The following is a 15,456-nucleotide window of genomic DNA, read 5'->3' as shown; positions in this document are numbered from 1 at the left end:
TCTAACTGTTAAGGCATTAATTTGGTGTTTCGTGGAGGATGGTTTTAAATAAATCTATTTATCTAGTGTTTGAATGCTCAGCAGTTTGCGATTGAAAAGAAAACAAACGTTTTTGAGAAATATATTAGTTTCTTAAAACAACAAAGTTTAACTGGATCAAGTTCTTTTTTTAGTATTTTTCTTCTTTTTCATTTTGCATCTATTGACATGTAATAGTTTTTAGAAAATCTCTTCATTAGAGTTATTTGAACACTATCATAAGTGAATTTTAAATATAAAATTAAGTTTCAAACGTCCTTCTTCACTTAAGAAAAATGTGGTGGAAACCAGGCCATCTGCTGAGATACTACAGTTACATTTGGCCCTCAGAAAGTGTTTGCTCGCTTTAGCACTCTGTTGGATTATAAGCCCACAAAACAAGTTCACCTTGATCTTTCACTTTAAATATAAAGTATCTCAGGGACAAATTTTGACGTAAATATAAACCCGTGACGTTTCTCTTTAAAGAAGGCTGAAATAAAACAGGACTTTGAGTGCAATTACAATTAAAACATCAGAAGTGCCAGAAACACAAGTTTTGAAGCTATATCAGCCGTGAAGGATGGCAAACAGTGCCTCTCCTGAACAGAATCAAAATCACTGCTCAGCAATCAACAGCAGCATCCCGCTGACACAGGGCAACCTCCCCACACTGACCTTATCTGGAAAGATTCGAGTGACAGTTACTTTCTTCCTTTTTCTACTCTCCACAACTTTCAATGCTTCTTTCTTGTTGAAACTTCAGAAGTGGACTCAAAGGAAAGAGAAAGGGAAAAAACTCTCAAGAATGAAAGTGCTTTTAAAACATTTGACCTTAGCCAACCTGTTGGAGACTCTGATTGTCATGCCACTGGACGGAATGTGGAACATCACTGTGCAATGGTATGCTGGAGAACTCCTCTGCAAAGTCCTCAGCTATCTGAAGCTTTTCTCCATGTACGCCCCCGCCTTCGTGATGGTGGTGATCAGCCTGGACCGCTCTCTGGCCATCACGAGGCCCCTAGCTGTGAAAAGCAACAACAAGCTCGGACAGCTCATGATTGGCTTGGCCTGGCTCCTCAGTAGCATCTTTGCTGGACCACAGGTAAACCAGTATCATAAACTTTTTAGGACATGGAGATCACAGATTGCCTATATAAACTTGAATGAAGGTCTTGTCAAAGGCAGTATTGTATTATCTCTAAGAGCTTGGGTTCTGGAAGTCAGAGTGTGGAATTTAATCCTGGCTCTACTCTGTTACCTTGGGCAAATGTCTTAACCCCTCTGGGTTTCAGTTCCTTCATTTATAAAATGGAGGTAATGCCTACTTTATGCACCTTTTGTGATGATTAAATGAATAGTGTGTTAAAGTGTCTATCATAATCCCTGGTACCTAGTAAATGCTCCCTGAAAATGTAGCTATTCTCAAATTTGACCACATCCCCATTCTATTCTTCCATCTACTTTTCCTTTCACTCAGGTTGACATGGTAAATTGAGAGAACCTTTAGGAACAATGAAATTTGCATAGGTAGAAAGTACGTATACCTTGTTTTACTTGGGGCTTCTTGAGTCTTCTGTCATTGCAGCTTAGAGAGAACTATACTTGATTAGTATGTTGTTTTGCAGTTTGCAGCTATGTGCGATTGAATAAAGAGGAAATGTGGGAAATCTCAGACTTTTGGAAATTTGAACATTTCCCTGAGGTTGACTTGAGCTTTTCTGGAGGTAGGCTAGACTGTAACATGCTGTTAGAAAAACTATAAGACTGTTGCTTCAGGCAAGGCCCTCTCCTATAGAAAGCAGATATCTCTCCAGACTGTCTTCGTCAGAGGCAACCTGATTGACTGACCTGCAGAATCTGCCTTTTCAACAGTCAGATCTCTGAAGAAAAGGACACATTCTTGAAAAGGACAAAGATCCTTTAATAACAGATGAACAAGTTGTCTCTATGCTTGTAAATGTACTCTACGGTGAACCCAGGGTACAAGGATGTGTCAAGAAGTAAAGTCAGAGTTTACTGTGATTCTCCAAAAACTTGTCACTACAAATGGAAATTTATCTAGACATTCTAAACTGGCCAGGTGGCATAAAAACAACAAACAAACAAAAACTGTCACACAGGACTCACTAAATAGTGCAAGACATTAAAACCTTCTGGCAACTGTTTGAGCTGGATGGATCATTTTGATGAGGGGCTGCATAATTACTAAGTACTTGTAGGGCATCAGGGATTGTGCTGCGGAAAGGCAGAGACGGAGAGGTGGTCTAACCTAGTTCTTCCCCTTTCCATCTCCTCCTTGCATCCCAGATTTGACTCACCAGTGTTTTGACCTGGCATTCTCCTAAGCTTCCACTCTGTTCCTCCTCTCAGGCCTCTTTTATAACAGGAAGCGTGGCTCTTTCTTGCCAAGTGTTCACATCAGTGTTTGCTAGCTAGTTCCTCTTGTTAAGTGGCCACATCCTAACAGACGTTTTGGTCAAGGTTGCAGGAAAAGGACTGAAGATAGACTGTTAAGGTAGTTTTCCATCTAGCCTATGGGTCAGGTTCACTCCAGTTAAGTCTTAGGCCACAGTGAAATTTTGGGGATTTGTTGTTGTTTCTTTTCTCCTTTTCCATCTGTGTGGTATATTTTTAAACAGAATTTTATTTTTATTTTTTTAACATTTTTTTGGAGTATAATTACTTTACAATGGTGTGTTAGTTTCTGCTTTATAACAAAGTGAATCAGTTATACATATACATATGTCCCCATATCTCTTCCCTCTTGCATCTCCCTCCCTCTCATCCTCCCTATCCCACCCCTCTAGGTGGTCACAAAGCACCAAGCTGATCTCCCTGTGCTATGCGGCTGCTTCCCACTAGCTATCTATTTTACATTTGGTAGTGTATATATGTCCATATATACTAGAGAAATGGAAATAAAAACAAACAAATGAGACCTAATGAAACTTAAAAGCTTTTGCACAGCAAAGGAAACCATAAACAAGATGAAAAGACAACCCTCAGAATGGGAGAAAATATTTGCAAATGAAGCAACTGACAAAGGATTAATCTCCAAACTTTATGAGCAGCTCATGCAGCTCAATACCAATAAAACAAACAACCCAATCCAAAAAATGGGCAGAAGACCTAAATAGACATTTCTTCAAAGAAGATATACAGATTGCCAACAAACACATGAAAGAATGCTCATCATCACTAATCATTAGAGAAATGCAAATCAAAACTACAATGAGATATCACCTCACACCGGTCAGAATGGCCATCATCAAAAACAATAAATGCTGGAGAGGGTGTGGAGAAAAGGGAACCCTCTTGCACTGTTGGTGGGAATGTAAATTGATACAGCCACTATGGAGAACAGTATGGAGGTTCCTTAAAAAACTAAAAACAGAACTACCATGTGACCCAGCAATCCCACTACTGAGCATATACCCTGAGAAAACCATAATTCAAAAAGAGTCATGTACCACAATGTTCATTGCAGCTCTATTTACAATAGCCAGGACACATAAGCAGAATCTTACTTTTAAAATAAAAGTTATTTATAAGATGATACCTTAATTACACTCCTGCAATATAGTCATTATTTTATTGTATAGTTCTAGTTACCTGTATTTTATTAATAAAATTGACAAGGTGGCTGCGGCAGAATGCTGGGTGTCACAGGGAACATACATAGCTATTCCCTGAAATTTTCCCTTTTAATTCCAACTGTGGCCCTTTTCCATGTGCCTTCACTTTAGCTATTTGCCTTAAAATCTACAGTCTTGCTCTCCAGGGTAGTAAATAAAAAGCAACACTTGGCATTCTTTTATGTTTAAAAAAACAGTATTTTATTTATAATAAAATCTGAATATTTATAATTTATAATAAAATCTGAATTTATTATTAATTTATAATAAAATCTGAATATTTGTAACCCTCAAAAAATTTTTTTTCTCTCTTCCTAGTGCATTTTCTTGCACTAGAAAGCTAGATATCTAAATTCTCCCGCCAATTCCTCACTTAACATTTTTTTGTACATCAGTGTGTGTTTTATTGAAGAAGAAATGGGAAAAACCAAAATGCTTTCATTCCCCTGGAAAAAAAGCATATTACAATTATTCTCACAGTGACTGCATATACAAGAATTAGTTTAGCAAATATGTCACTTAAAATGAGGTTGCTTAGCAAAGGCTTATGTTCTGAAATTTTCCATTGTACTTCTTTAAAGTAGGAGTGCTGTGTATTGTCCAGTTTTCTTAGAAAAGATAAACACAAGTTAGGTTCCCAACACTGAGCCCGGTACTGATGAAACAAAGAAACAGCCCTCAAAGAAAGTGTCATTCAGTTGTAGAGACAAAACTTACATAAAATGAATATAACTATGTACCAAAAAGTTTTTAAATGTACTAGAAGTGTAAGAAGAGAGAGAGAGAGATGAACAAGAGTTGAAATGGTGAAGGAAGGTTTTAGGGTAAAAGAAGGATGAACTGAGTTTTTAAAGATGAATGATTTTTGGATGGAAAAAGTAAGCCAAGGTTCACATATATTTCTCAGCAAAGGTTGAAAAGTGATTAATTTTCATAGGAGACTTGTTTGGCTGAAGTGAAAGACTGAGAGTTGAGAGTAGCAGGAAATTAGATTTGGTGGTTACTGTCTTTCCTTTAACCTCATGGCACATTATTTCTTTGTCAGAAAACATTATGATTATGTATTTGTTTGTCTTTTCCATTATGGTATTTGCTCTTACAACAGTGAAGACTGTTATGTTCAACTTAATATTCACAGTACACAATGAGATACCCAACAAAAATAGAAATTTTAAATGTTTGGATACTCCCGTTTCTCTCCAGATCAAGTAGACCTTTCACCTTTTACAAAAAAAAGAAAGAAAGAAAGAAAAAAAAAGTTTGGATAAATGAATCAATCATTGGGGGTGGAATGGATGTATATAACAGAAGACACGAATATCCAGGGGAAATTCTGAAAATAATGCAGAAGCCATATAGCCTTCATGAGTCCTGTGCAAAGAGTAAAATTTTTTTTTTGCTTTTTTTTTCTTATTTCCAGTTTTATTGAGAAATAATTGATATACATCACTGTATAAGTTTAAGGGATACAGCATGATAGTTTGATTTACATATATTGTGAAATGATTACCACAATAGGTTCCGCTAACATCCATCATCTCATATTGATACAGTAAAAAGAAAAAAAAATTTTCTCCTTGTGATGAGAATGCTTAGGATTTACTCTCAACAACTTTTCTAGACATCATACATCAGTGTTAACTGTAGCCATCATGTTGTACATTATTAAAATGATTTTTAACAAAAATCTTTTGAGAAAATTATATAAACCAAATAGAGTGGAGAGAGGCAAAGAAGCCTTTTCAGGTCATCTGGTGATGAGGTAGTTAGGTTGGAGGCTAGGATGGTGTTAGAGGAGGTTGATAGTATTTATGAGGGACTTTTCAACCAAAAAAACAAAGCTTGGCAACAAATTGGATTTAGGGGGGTTAGTAATAGACCAAAGTAAAATAAAGTTCCAATATTTTTAGCCAAGGAGTTTTAAAATCATTGGAAATAGACAGGTAGGTTGGGAACAGAAGGGTTTGTTTGTTTGTCTGCCTGTCTGTTTGTTTGAAGGGGGAGAGAAGGCAGGCTAGTAAAAGAGCTATTTGGAAAGCATTTGGTAATTTGGGATATTGATGCAAATGGAAGTCTAAACAAAAGTCTAAATAAGTCAATTTGTGATAATAACAAACACAAACCCAGAATTTCACTTTCTTTTAAAGGACTCTCCCAGAGACTATAAATAAAATATTGATGTATTAATTCAATTATTTTCATCTAAGTATATCACAGCAATAACAGAAAGAAAATGCCAAATACTTATCTGTCTTGATGTAATGAAAAGAAAATATGAAATTAATTTTCGAATTGTTTAGGAATTTCATGTAATAGGCTGAGCTCAAATACATTACTCTACCTGAGAGATTTGTGTGAATGTGGGCCACAGAAAATGGTAGTACTCTTTCATTTCGTAAAACAAATGACCCATTTTTGATTTCAGCAACACTTTAAATTTATAAAGCACTTTGCTGAAGTTTCCTGAAAAACCACACAGTCAGAATCTTATTTGGTATTTACATTGACTCTGTGAGGTACATAAAAGCTGTGTTATTGTCCCCATTTCACATATAAGAGAACATACAAAGAGAACCTTGGAAAGCAATGTCCTTCAAACTTTTTTGACAGTAACAGAAAGATATACATACTACATAAAGACTTTGTCTCTCTCACACACTTATAACTGAGAAAAGTTTTCATAAAATAAATATTCTACTCTGTTCCATTTCATTTTTTAATGCTGATTACAACCAACTGATGGGTACAACCCGCAGTTTGAAAAGCACTGGTTTAAAGGGATTAATTGTTTGCCCAATGCCACTTGGCCTGTTGGACTCCTGTCTCTTCACTAAGTCCAGTTTATCTTTTTATAATAGCTCTCTGCTCTCTCTCTGAATAAAAGAAGTTTCAACCCTGTGACTAATGTTATGTGTATTTGATGGGGAAGACAAGAGGTAGGGAGGGCTTTTTATTTCCAGACCATGGGATACAGAGTGAGTACACCTCACGCTTCACAATGCTCCACGAAGAAGCCCATTGACAAAGGCGCATCCTGTCGTGGCCAATTTACATTGAAAGGATGACTTTTATCTTCATCTTTTGGTGCATATATTGATATTCTATCACTTGAGTAATTCATACCTAAGTTGAATGAAGAAAAAAGCTAACGAGCTAGTTGTCACATTGCCAGGAATCTAAGAATTTATGACATTTTGCTAGAGCTCAGAATGACCAAATTTCAAACTGACCACCTTGTTTTTCCACCTCCTAATAACCTCAGTGTTCTATGATGATTTGGGGATATATTTTCAGAAGTTTTAGCATAGTGTGGCCAAAATGTCATACTTTTTGCTAGTAATGGAATTTTCTTTTAAAACGGAATTCTATGTGGAGCTTCAGTAAATGAAACAGATATAAGTGGACTTGCTATGGTCAAATAGGGATAAAGGAGCCCCAGTCCTCTGCTTGGTCATAGTCTCTGAAGACCTCAGATCCCATTGCAAGTCTGAAAGGCAATGGGATAGTCAAAATAGCATGAATACTGGATTTAAACAAAGCTGGTTTCAGATCTCAATGCTGTCTCTTACCAGCTATCTGAGTAAATTAACTAAGTTTAAAAGGGTAATTGTAAAGAATTACAATTCTTTTGTAATTTTCAATTGTAACAAGTAAGATATATAAAATCATCCAGTACAAGACTATACTTAAACACTCAATGTTCATTCTTTCCTCTTTTCCTATCTTCATTACTTCCTTCATAACAGGGTTTTTGAAGTCAGGAGAAAAAAATAATAAGGAAATATGAGTATGAAAATCTAATAATTATTTAAGAAACAGCAAAGAAAATTGCTTATATAAAGATTACTTCATATTTCTCAAATTATGACATTTATTCTGACTGATAAGTAAATTTGGCCAATATACTCCCTAGTCACCAAGCTGTCCTACTCACTCTGAAAGCTCTATATGCCAGAGCACAATGATTCCACTCTTGGAAGTATCGTGTCTAAAAGCAGGATAAGAAAGGAAGAAAGAGAGGAAGGGTGAGGAAGAAAAGGAAGGGAAAAGAAAGGGAAGGGAAGGGAAGGGCAGGGGAGAGGAGAGGAGTGGAGGGGAGGCAAGGCAACAAACAGAATCTGAAAGGATTTAAAACCGGCTATGGTTAGGCTAGTAAGTGCATGTTAAGAAGAAAATATTTCCTGAATTAGATGTGTCCATATCTAATTTAAAATAATAAGGTTTGCAATGACAGTCACCTAAGACCACAAGAACTCCAGAGCAGCAAATTATTTGCAGATAGAGTTCACATCATTAGTTTATCTGTGTTACTAGGGTGAATTACATGTTGACAGCTTTTTAATTCTATAGGTAACCCAGGCCTGCAGGGAAGATATGGACATCCCTCAGTGTCCTGGGGGATTGGTTCGTGGATATCCTCCCTCTCCCCCTACCCCACCCCGTGGCTGCAGATAATAAATTTCCCAGATGCTCAAGTCCCTTATATAAAATGGCATAGTATTTGCATGTAACCTACGCACATCCTCCCATATACTTTAAATCTAGATTACTTATAATACCTAATACAGTGTAAATGCTAGGTAAGTAATTGTAAATACAATGTAAGTGTTATGTAAATAGTTGCTGGAGCTTGGCAAATTCAAGTTTTGCTTTCTGGAACTTTCTGAAATTTTTTTTCCAAATATTTTTCCATCTGCAGTTGGTTGAATCTGCAGATGTGGAACCCACAGATTTGGAGGGTCTGTTGTATATGAGCAATCCTTTATTCTTTGGTGTAAAGACATGTGGTCTGAATAAATGTGGAGGCTTGCCTGTTACACACAGAATTTACAGGGCTAGGATGCACTTCTGAACTTGACAAGCAGTTTAAATTCAATAAATACTCGTTACACATGTACAATATGCCCAAAACAGTACTGGAACATAGTAATAGCATGCTAATAGCAAAAATAACAATAATGATGATGATTTTGATAAATAATAGTTATTCAGTACATAAATATGTGCCAGGAACTGTGCTAAATGCTTCTGTGGGTTTTCTTTTAATATTTATTTATTTAGCTGTGCCAGGTCTTAGTTGAGGCATGAGGGATCTTCTTTGCCGCCTGTGGGATCTTTAGTTGCAGCATGCGGGATGAGGGATCTTTTAGTTGCAGCATGCGGAATCTAGTTCGAACGTGGGCTCCTTGCATTGGGAGTGCAGAGTCTTAACCACTGGACCACCAGGAAAGTCCCTCTTCTGTATTGTGTTTTTGTTTTGTCTTGTTTTGTTTTTTTCAACCATGCTGCACGGCTTGAGGGGTCTCAGCTCCCCAAGCAGGGATTGCATCTAGGCCGCAGCAGTGAAAGCCCAGAATCCTAACCACTAGGCCACCAGGGAACTCCCTTCTGTGTTCATTACTTCATGTAAGGCTCCCAATAACCGTATAAATTAGATACAATTATTATCTTTATTTTATTCATGAATAAACTAAGATTATGAATGTGATGTAACATGGCCAAGATTACCATCTAGTAAGTGGAGATGTCAGTACATCCAGTTAGCTCCATACCCAGAGTTTTTAATGACTACAATATATCGCACTATACAATATTGTCTATTTTCTTTCTTTCTGTAGGAGGCTGAAGAAGAAAAAGACAGGAAAATCTTAAGGTGAGAATAGATAGTTAAGAGATATCAGAGGGACGGACTTCCCTGGTGGCTCAGTGGTTAAGAATCCGCCTGTCGATGCAGGGGAAAAGGTTTGATCCCTGGTCCAGGAAGATCCTACATGCCGCGGAGCAACTAAGCCTATGTGCCACAACTACTGAAGCCAGTGCACCTAGAGCCCATGCTCTGCAACAAGAGAAGCCACCGCAATGAGAAGCCCGCGCACCACAACAAAGAGTAGGCCCCACTTGCCACAGCTAGAGAAAAGCCTGTGCGCAGCAACGAAAACCCAAAGCAGACAAAAAGTAATTAATTAAAAAAAAAGACTCTTACAAATTATTAAAAAAAGAAGAGAGAGAGAGATCAGAGGGTCTTCCCTGGCAGTGCAACAGTTAAGACTCTGTGCTCCCAATGCAGGGGGCACAGGTTCAATCCCTGGTCAGGGAACTAAGATCTCACATGCCCCATGGCACGGCCAAAAAACACAGACACACACACACACATATATATCATATATATGAGATACATATTTATAAGTTGTGTGCCTCTAAATTTTTATTTTAATAATGATTATAATTTACATAGTGTTGTGTGCCAGGCACTACTCTAAGTGTAAGTATTCACTTGTTATTGTCATGACAGCTCCTAGAGGCAGATACTATTAATATCTCCCTTTTATAGATGAGAGGAACCTGAAGCACATCATCTAAAGTTAATCACCTTTGGAAAAGATTAGGTCATGTTGTCACTAGCGTGGGTAAGGTGAAGGTTAAAAATAATATGCTATGAGGAATAGCATCTGCAAGGACTGTAAATATGGAAAACAGATTGCTATTGTTGAGGGCAAAATAAAGCAAACACTGATGAGAACTGGGGCCAGGCATGAGAGTAAAGAAACATAAAGAAATTTTAAAAATATGATCCAAGGACAAAAGAACCACAGGAAGTAAAGTGGAACCTTATATTAATCATTCAAATGAACATGGCCTTGGAGCTGAAAATAAACGGAACCAAGCCTAAAACATTAATTTATGGACAAGTAAGATTCTGAATTTTCATAACACGATACTTCTCCTTGGGAACTTATCATAGTCTATCTTGTATTACAGATGTCACATACATGCTATATCTCCCCTACCAAAAATTTAATTCCCTGATGGCAGGATATATGAAGGTCATCTTTTACAACAGAGTGTGCCTAGTATAGTTTTTTGACCAAGGAGTTGCTTTAAAAAGTAACATTTGTTACATAAATAAAGATGACAACCAAATTCAAATCATAGTACTATAAAGTCAATTTTATTGAAAGTTTCATCGTTATAACTTAAAAACGTGAAATATTAAAGTGAAAATGTGACCCAGTGCAGAGCAGAAAATCAAATTCGGGTCATCTGGTTCCAAGGCTGATTGGAGAGGTAGAGAGAAAAAGATTTTTAAGAAATATAGGACTCTCCGATTCTATGCGAAGGAACTCTTCCAAGGATTTCAACTCACAACACCTGTTGAGTCAAATTCAAACTGAACTTTAAAGGTCAGTTTGCAAAGAAGTATGGAAAAACTGAAAGGGTCACTTTGTAATGTGGAAAAAGTTGGTCTGGATCATAAAATAGAATTAGCTGAATGTATGTCGTTTCGACTTAAGGTAGATAATATGATCATTGGCGTCCTCTAGTGGATTGATTTTAAAATTCTTTTTTGCCCTAGACGCTGAAAAGATCTGAAACTGAAAATCAACATTTTAACTACAAATAAAAGAAATAGGTTTATATTTTGTATTATACTTACTTACATTTTATTACATTTGTATATATTTTATTATATTTTACATTTAGTAAAATTTTTCTACTCTACAAGCAAAGAGGAAAAACAGTATTTTTTTTAAGGCATAATCTACTCCCACTCCAGCCCTCCCCAAAAGGAAAGAAATTCTGGGCCTATTAAGTTAATTAAATGTAATTTAAATTTACTAATTTAATCAAAACTAATGAAAATGTATACTCTCCCTCATTTGCTTAAAAAATCCTGTAACATTTTTGCTTGAATTAACTTGCTATCAGTTTTTAAGTGCTTGGGCACTCTTTTCATTTTAATGTTTCATGGTAAAACGAAGTTTTTCAGTAGAAAATCTTGGAAATGACGAAGTCAGAAATGTGCTTGATGGATGGGGAAAGGATAAATAAATGTCCACTAAAACTTGTTTTTGAAAACCACTTGCAACGTTTCCTTAATAGTTAACTCAACTTGTTCTTTTTTTAACATAATTTCACATTTAGAGAAAGGTTGCAAGAATCATACAAAGATTTCTAGGATACCTTTCCCTTGATTCCCCAAATATTAACATTTTACTACATTTGTTTATTTGCCTTATTCTCTCTCTTGTGTACATTTTTTTCTGGATTGTTTAAAAGTAAGTTCAGACATGACGTCCCTTTCAATACTTCATTGTGTTTTTTCTAGCACATAACCACAGTACTAATTATCAAAATCAGGAAATTATCACTAATACAGTGCTATTTTTTATCTATATACCTTATCCATATCTCACTCGCTGTCTCAATAATATCCCTTTTAGCAAAAGAAAATCCAAGATTATGCGAGGGATTCAGTTGCCATGTCTTTTTAGTCTCCTTTAAACTGGAACCATTCCTTGGTCTTCCTTTGAATTTCATGATGCTAACATTTTTGAAGAGTGCAGGCCAATTATTTTGTAGAATGCCCCTCAATTTGAGTTTGTCTGATGTTTGCTCGTGGGTAGATTCAGGTTATGCACTTGTCGACTGAAAAAAAATGTACAGCCTAAAAGTTGAGAATTATGTTTTATTCAGTAGATTTTCTGAGGATGTAAGCCCAGAAGACAGCCTCTCAGATAACTCTGAGGGAATATTCCCAAGAAGCAAGGGAGGAGCCAGGATGTATAGGTTGTTTTGCAACAAAAAACAGGTAGTCGGAACATCAAAAGATTATTGTTAATTAAAGAAAAATGATATATCTCAAGTTAATGAATTTAGTGCTTTTCTAAGTATGGGAAGGTGCAAGAGTCCAGACTTATTGAAATCATCCCTTTGAAATGCACCTTAACTATCTAGAGCCAGTATCCTGCCTTCTTCCATCCTGAATGCCCTCAGTGTGCACAGTCGGGGGTGGCTGCAGGGGCTATGGCTTGATGGCCACAACATTCTTTGTTTACTGATATGGTAGGTGACATTCTTCATCCACACACTTTTAGCAAAAAATACCTAAGAGGTGACATAGCAGCACATTCTAGAAGGAAGCAGAAACTGTCAATTGGTCCCATTATTGGCAATGTTAATTATTTGGTTATTTCTTGACTAGTAAAGTTATTATTTTATAATAACGTTATAATGACATGTATCCTGCAGGTAGATACTTTGAGATGCTATAAATAAACTACTCTCCTCAAACTTACACCCATATTTTTACCATCCATTGGTGATTCTTGCCTGAATCAATTATTATTATAGTGATTACAAAATGGTAATCACTACTTCCACTATACCTTTTACATTTATTCATTGACTTTCTACAGTAAAGAGCTTTTTCCTCTCCCCATTTATTTGTCGTTGTTGGTTTGTAATTTATATCAGCATGGAGTCATGGTTTCTTTCTTTATTCGATAGTTTATCATTGTTTTCTATCAGTGTTTGTTTGTTTTCATGCTTAAATTATCCCAGATTTGGCCAACTGAAGCTCTTTCAAGCTGGTGCCTGAACATTTTTCACATGCTCCATCATTCTCTGGGCATTTCCTGACTTTTCAGCACAACAGCTGTTCCAAGGACATATTGTACTTTGCTTTCCCCAGCCTTGGGATCACCCATTTCTCCAGTTAGGTCTGGTTCCTTCTGATAGAGAATGATACTTAGAAAACAAGATCTGGGTGCTGGAGTGCTGAGTGTGCTCATTGCTACTCAGATGTCATTATTCCTAGGCTCTCTCCATAGGCAGAGCTGGAATAAATGTATTTATGTGTACACACGCAAACACACACACACACACACACACACACACACACACACAAGTTACCCTTACTCTTTTTTTACAATTGTACAGCACCCAATTGTGTGGCCAACTGTAGTTTATTCAGTTACTATTCAATGAATTGTTATTTAGATTATTTTCAATGTTTTTCAGTTATAAGCAATGCATCAATGGATAATCTTGTGCATATGTATTTTCATATAATGGAAGTAGGGGTGTATCTTCAGGGTAAATTCCTGAATGTCAGATTGCTGAGTCAAAGGTAAATGCATATGTAGTTATGCTAGTTATTGCCAAATTCCCCTCCTTAATGGTTGTACCAATTTGCATTCCCATTAGCAATGTATGAGTCCCTGTTTCCCTACAGCCTTACCATGAAAGTGTGCTATTTTTTTTTTAATTTTGCCAATCTTGATAGTGGAAGATGGCATATCATTGTAGCCTTAATTGATTGGCACTGCTCTCATAAGTGAGGTTGAACATCTTTTCACATGATTAAGGGCCACTGTTATATCTTTTCTGTGAACTGTCTGTTCATGTTTTATGACCATTTTAATGAGATTTTGTCTCAAAAATAAAATCTAAATTTGTATTTTGAGGGTATATTCTAAATACCAGACACAGTTTTATGTGCTGAGGATATAACAATAAAATCACTTGCAAAATCACTCGCAAAAAGTTTATTCAGCATAATAGCATCTGAAATTGAAATACAAACAAGGTTTAAATCTTTGGTTGATGATTGTGCTGCGAGGTTGAAATAATTGCAAAAGAAATCCAAAATCCTACAGATCCATTCACATTACCCAAACATATTTTAAGTAAAAATCCACTTATAACTTTTTGTAGAAATGCCAAAAGAATATCAAGATACTTAGCAGTTGCTTTGGGCAACAACATGTTAGAAGGTTAGCAGAATACAGAAGAGAAAACTTGCAAGAAAACTTGCAAATACTGTTTGAAAATAAGCAACATCACTTTTTTAAAAATTTTCTTATACAGTTATACATCTTCAGGATGATCCATTTAGAAGATGACTCTGGACAGACAGAAGGTTTCTCTCAATGTGTAACACACTGCAGTTTTCCACAATGGTGGCATCAAGCCTTTTATAACTTTTTCACCTTCACCTGCCTCTTCATCATCCCTCTTCTCATCATGTTGATCTGCAATGCAAAGATCATCTTCACCCTGACAAGCGTCCTTCATCAGGATCCCCACAGTACGTATTCCTTAGATTTGGTGTTAATTGGGGGTAGACAGCTTTTAACAGCAATACTCAAAGCACAGAAGCAGAGTGGCACTTACGATGCGCTAGATACTGTTCTAAGCAGTTTACGTATATTAATTAACTCTTTTAATATTCAGAATCAACCCATGAGGCAATACTTTTATTATCCCCAATTTAGATATGAGGTAATTTAATACTCCCAATATTATAAATTTGCAGCATGAAATTAAAAATGAAAGGACAGTTACTCGATAGAGTAATTGTCTTCTATCGGGACAATTACCCGATAGAAGCATCGGCAACTTGTTCCTGCTGGTCCATCACAAAGCTCTATCAAACACCTAATGTCTAGAATGTAGCAAAGTACAACTTGTTAAATGGTAGCCAATAGACTTGTTAAAGTTAAGCTTTTCTGTATCACATTCAAATCTCCTGTACCCACAAAATGTATCCACACACTATGCACATTTGTATGTTGAGTATGTGAACTTGAACGTGTAATTGACTATTTCATCTTTAACTTCACAGATGCAGTTGTGCCTTTTTGCTTTAAGAATCTGGTGCATTCTCAAATACTAAAATTTATGAATTTTTAAAATTTTATATTGTAGTATAGTTGATTAACAATGCTGTGTTAGTTTCAGATGTATAGCAAAGTGATTCAGTTATACATATACATGTATCTATTCTTTTTCAAATTCTTTTCCCATTTAGGTTATTACAGAGTATTGAGCACAGTTCCCTGTGCTACATAGCAGGTCCTTGTTGGTTATCTATTTTTTTTGTTTTTAATTGGGGTATAGTTGCTTTACAATGTTGTGTTAATTTCTCCTGTACAGTGAAGTGAATCAGCAATATGTATACATATATCCTCTCTTTTTTGGATTTCCTTCCCATTTAGGATACCACAGAGCATTGAGT

General features: G+C 36.1%; 1 protein-coding gene across 1 annotated transcript; it reads left to right on the top strand.

The window, feature by feature from the left end:
• Nucleotides 1-498: 498 nt before the first annotated feature.
• GNRHR (gonadotropin releasing hormone receptor) lies at nucleotides 499-14,887 on the top strand. Its single transcript, XM_060298696.1, has 3 exons — nucleotides 499-1,123; nucleotides 14,307-14,530; nucleotides 14,755-14,887. Exons 1-3 carry the CDS (start codon nucleotides 602-604, stop codon nucleotides 14,885-14,887), a joined length of 879 nt encoding a protein of 292 aa, XP_060154679.1. The 5' UTR covers nucleotides 499-601.
• The last annotated feature ends 569 nt before the right edge of the window (nucleotides 14,888-15,456 follow it).

The sequence above is a fragment of the Globicephala melas genome, chromosome 5 (assembly GCF_963455315.2).
Source record: "Globicephala melas chromosome 5, mGloMel1.2, whole genome shotgun sequence".
Taxonomy (NCBI): Eukaryota; Metazoa; Chordata; class Mammalia; order Artiodactyla; family Delphinidae; genus Globicephala; species Globicephala melas.
This window is presented reverse-complemented; position numbering and strand designations above follow the sequence as displayed.

Excerpts from the sequence above, each read along its gene's own strand:
- GNRHR (XM_060298696.1), top strand. The coding sequence starts at position 602 with ATGGCAAACAGTGCCTCTCCTGAACAGAATCAAAATCACTGCTCAGCA. Across the intron at positions 1,124-14,306 it reads GCATCTTTGCTGGACCACAG|TTATACATCTTCAGGATGAT; the intron begins GTAAACCAGTAT and ends TTTCTTATACAG. Across the intron at positions 14,531-14,754 it reads CATCAGGATCCCCACAGTAC|CATGAAATTAAAAATGAAAG; the intron begins GTATTCCTTAGA and ends ATAAATTTGCAG.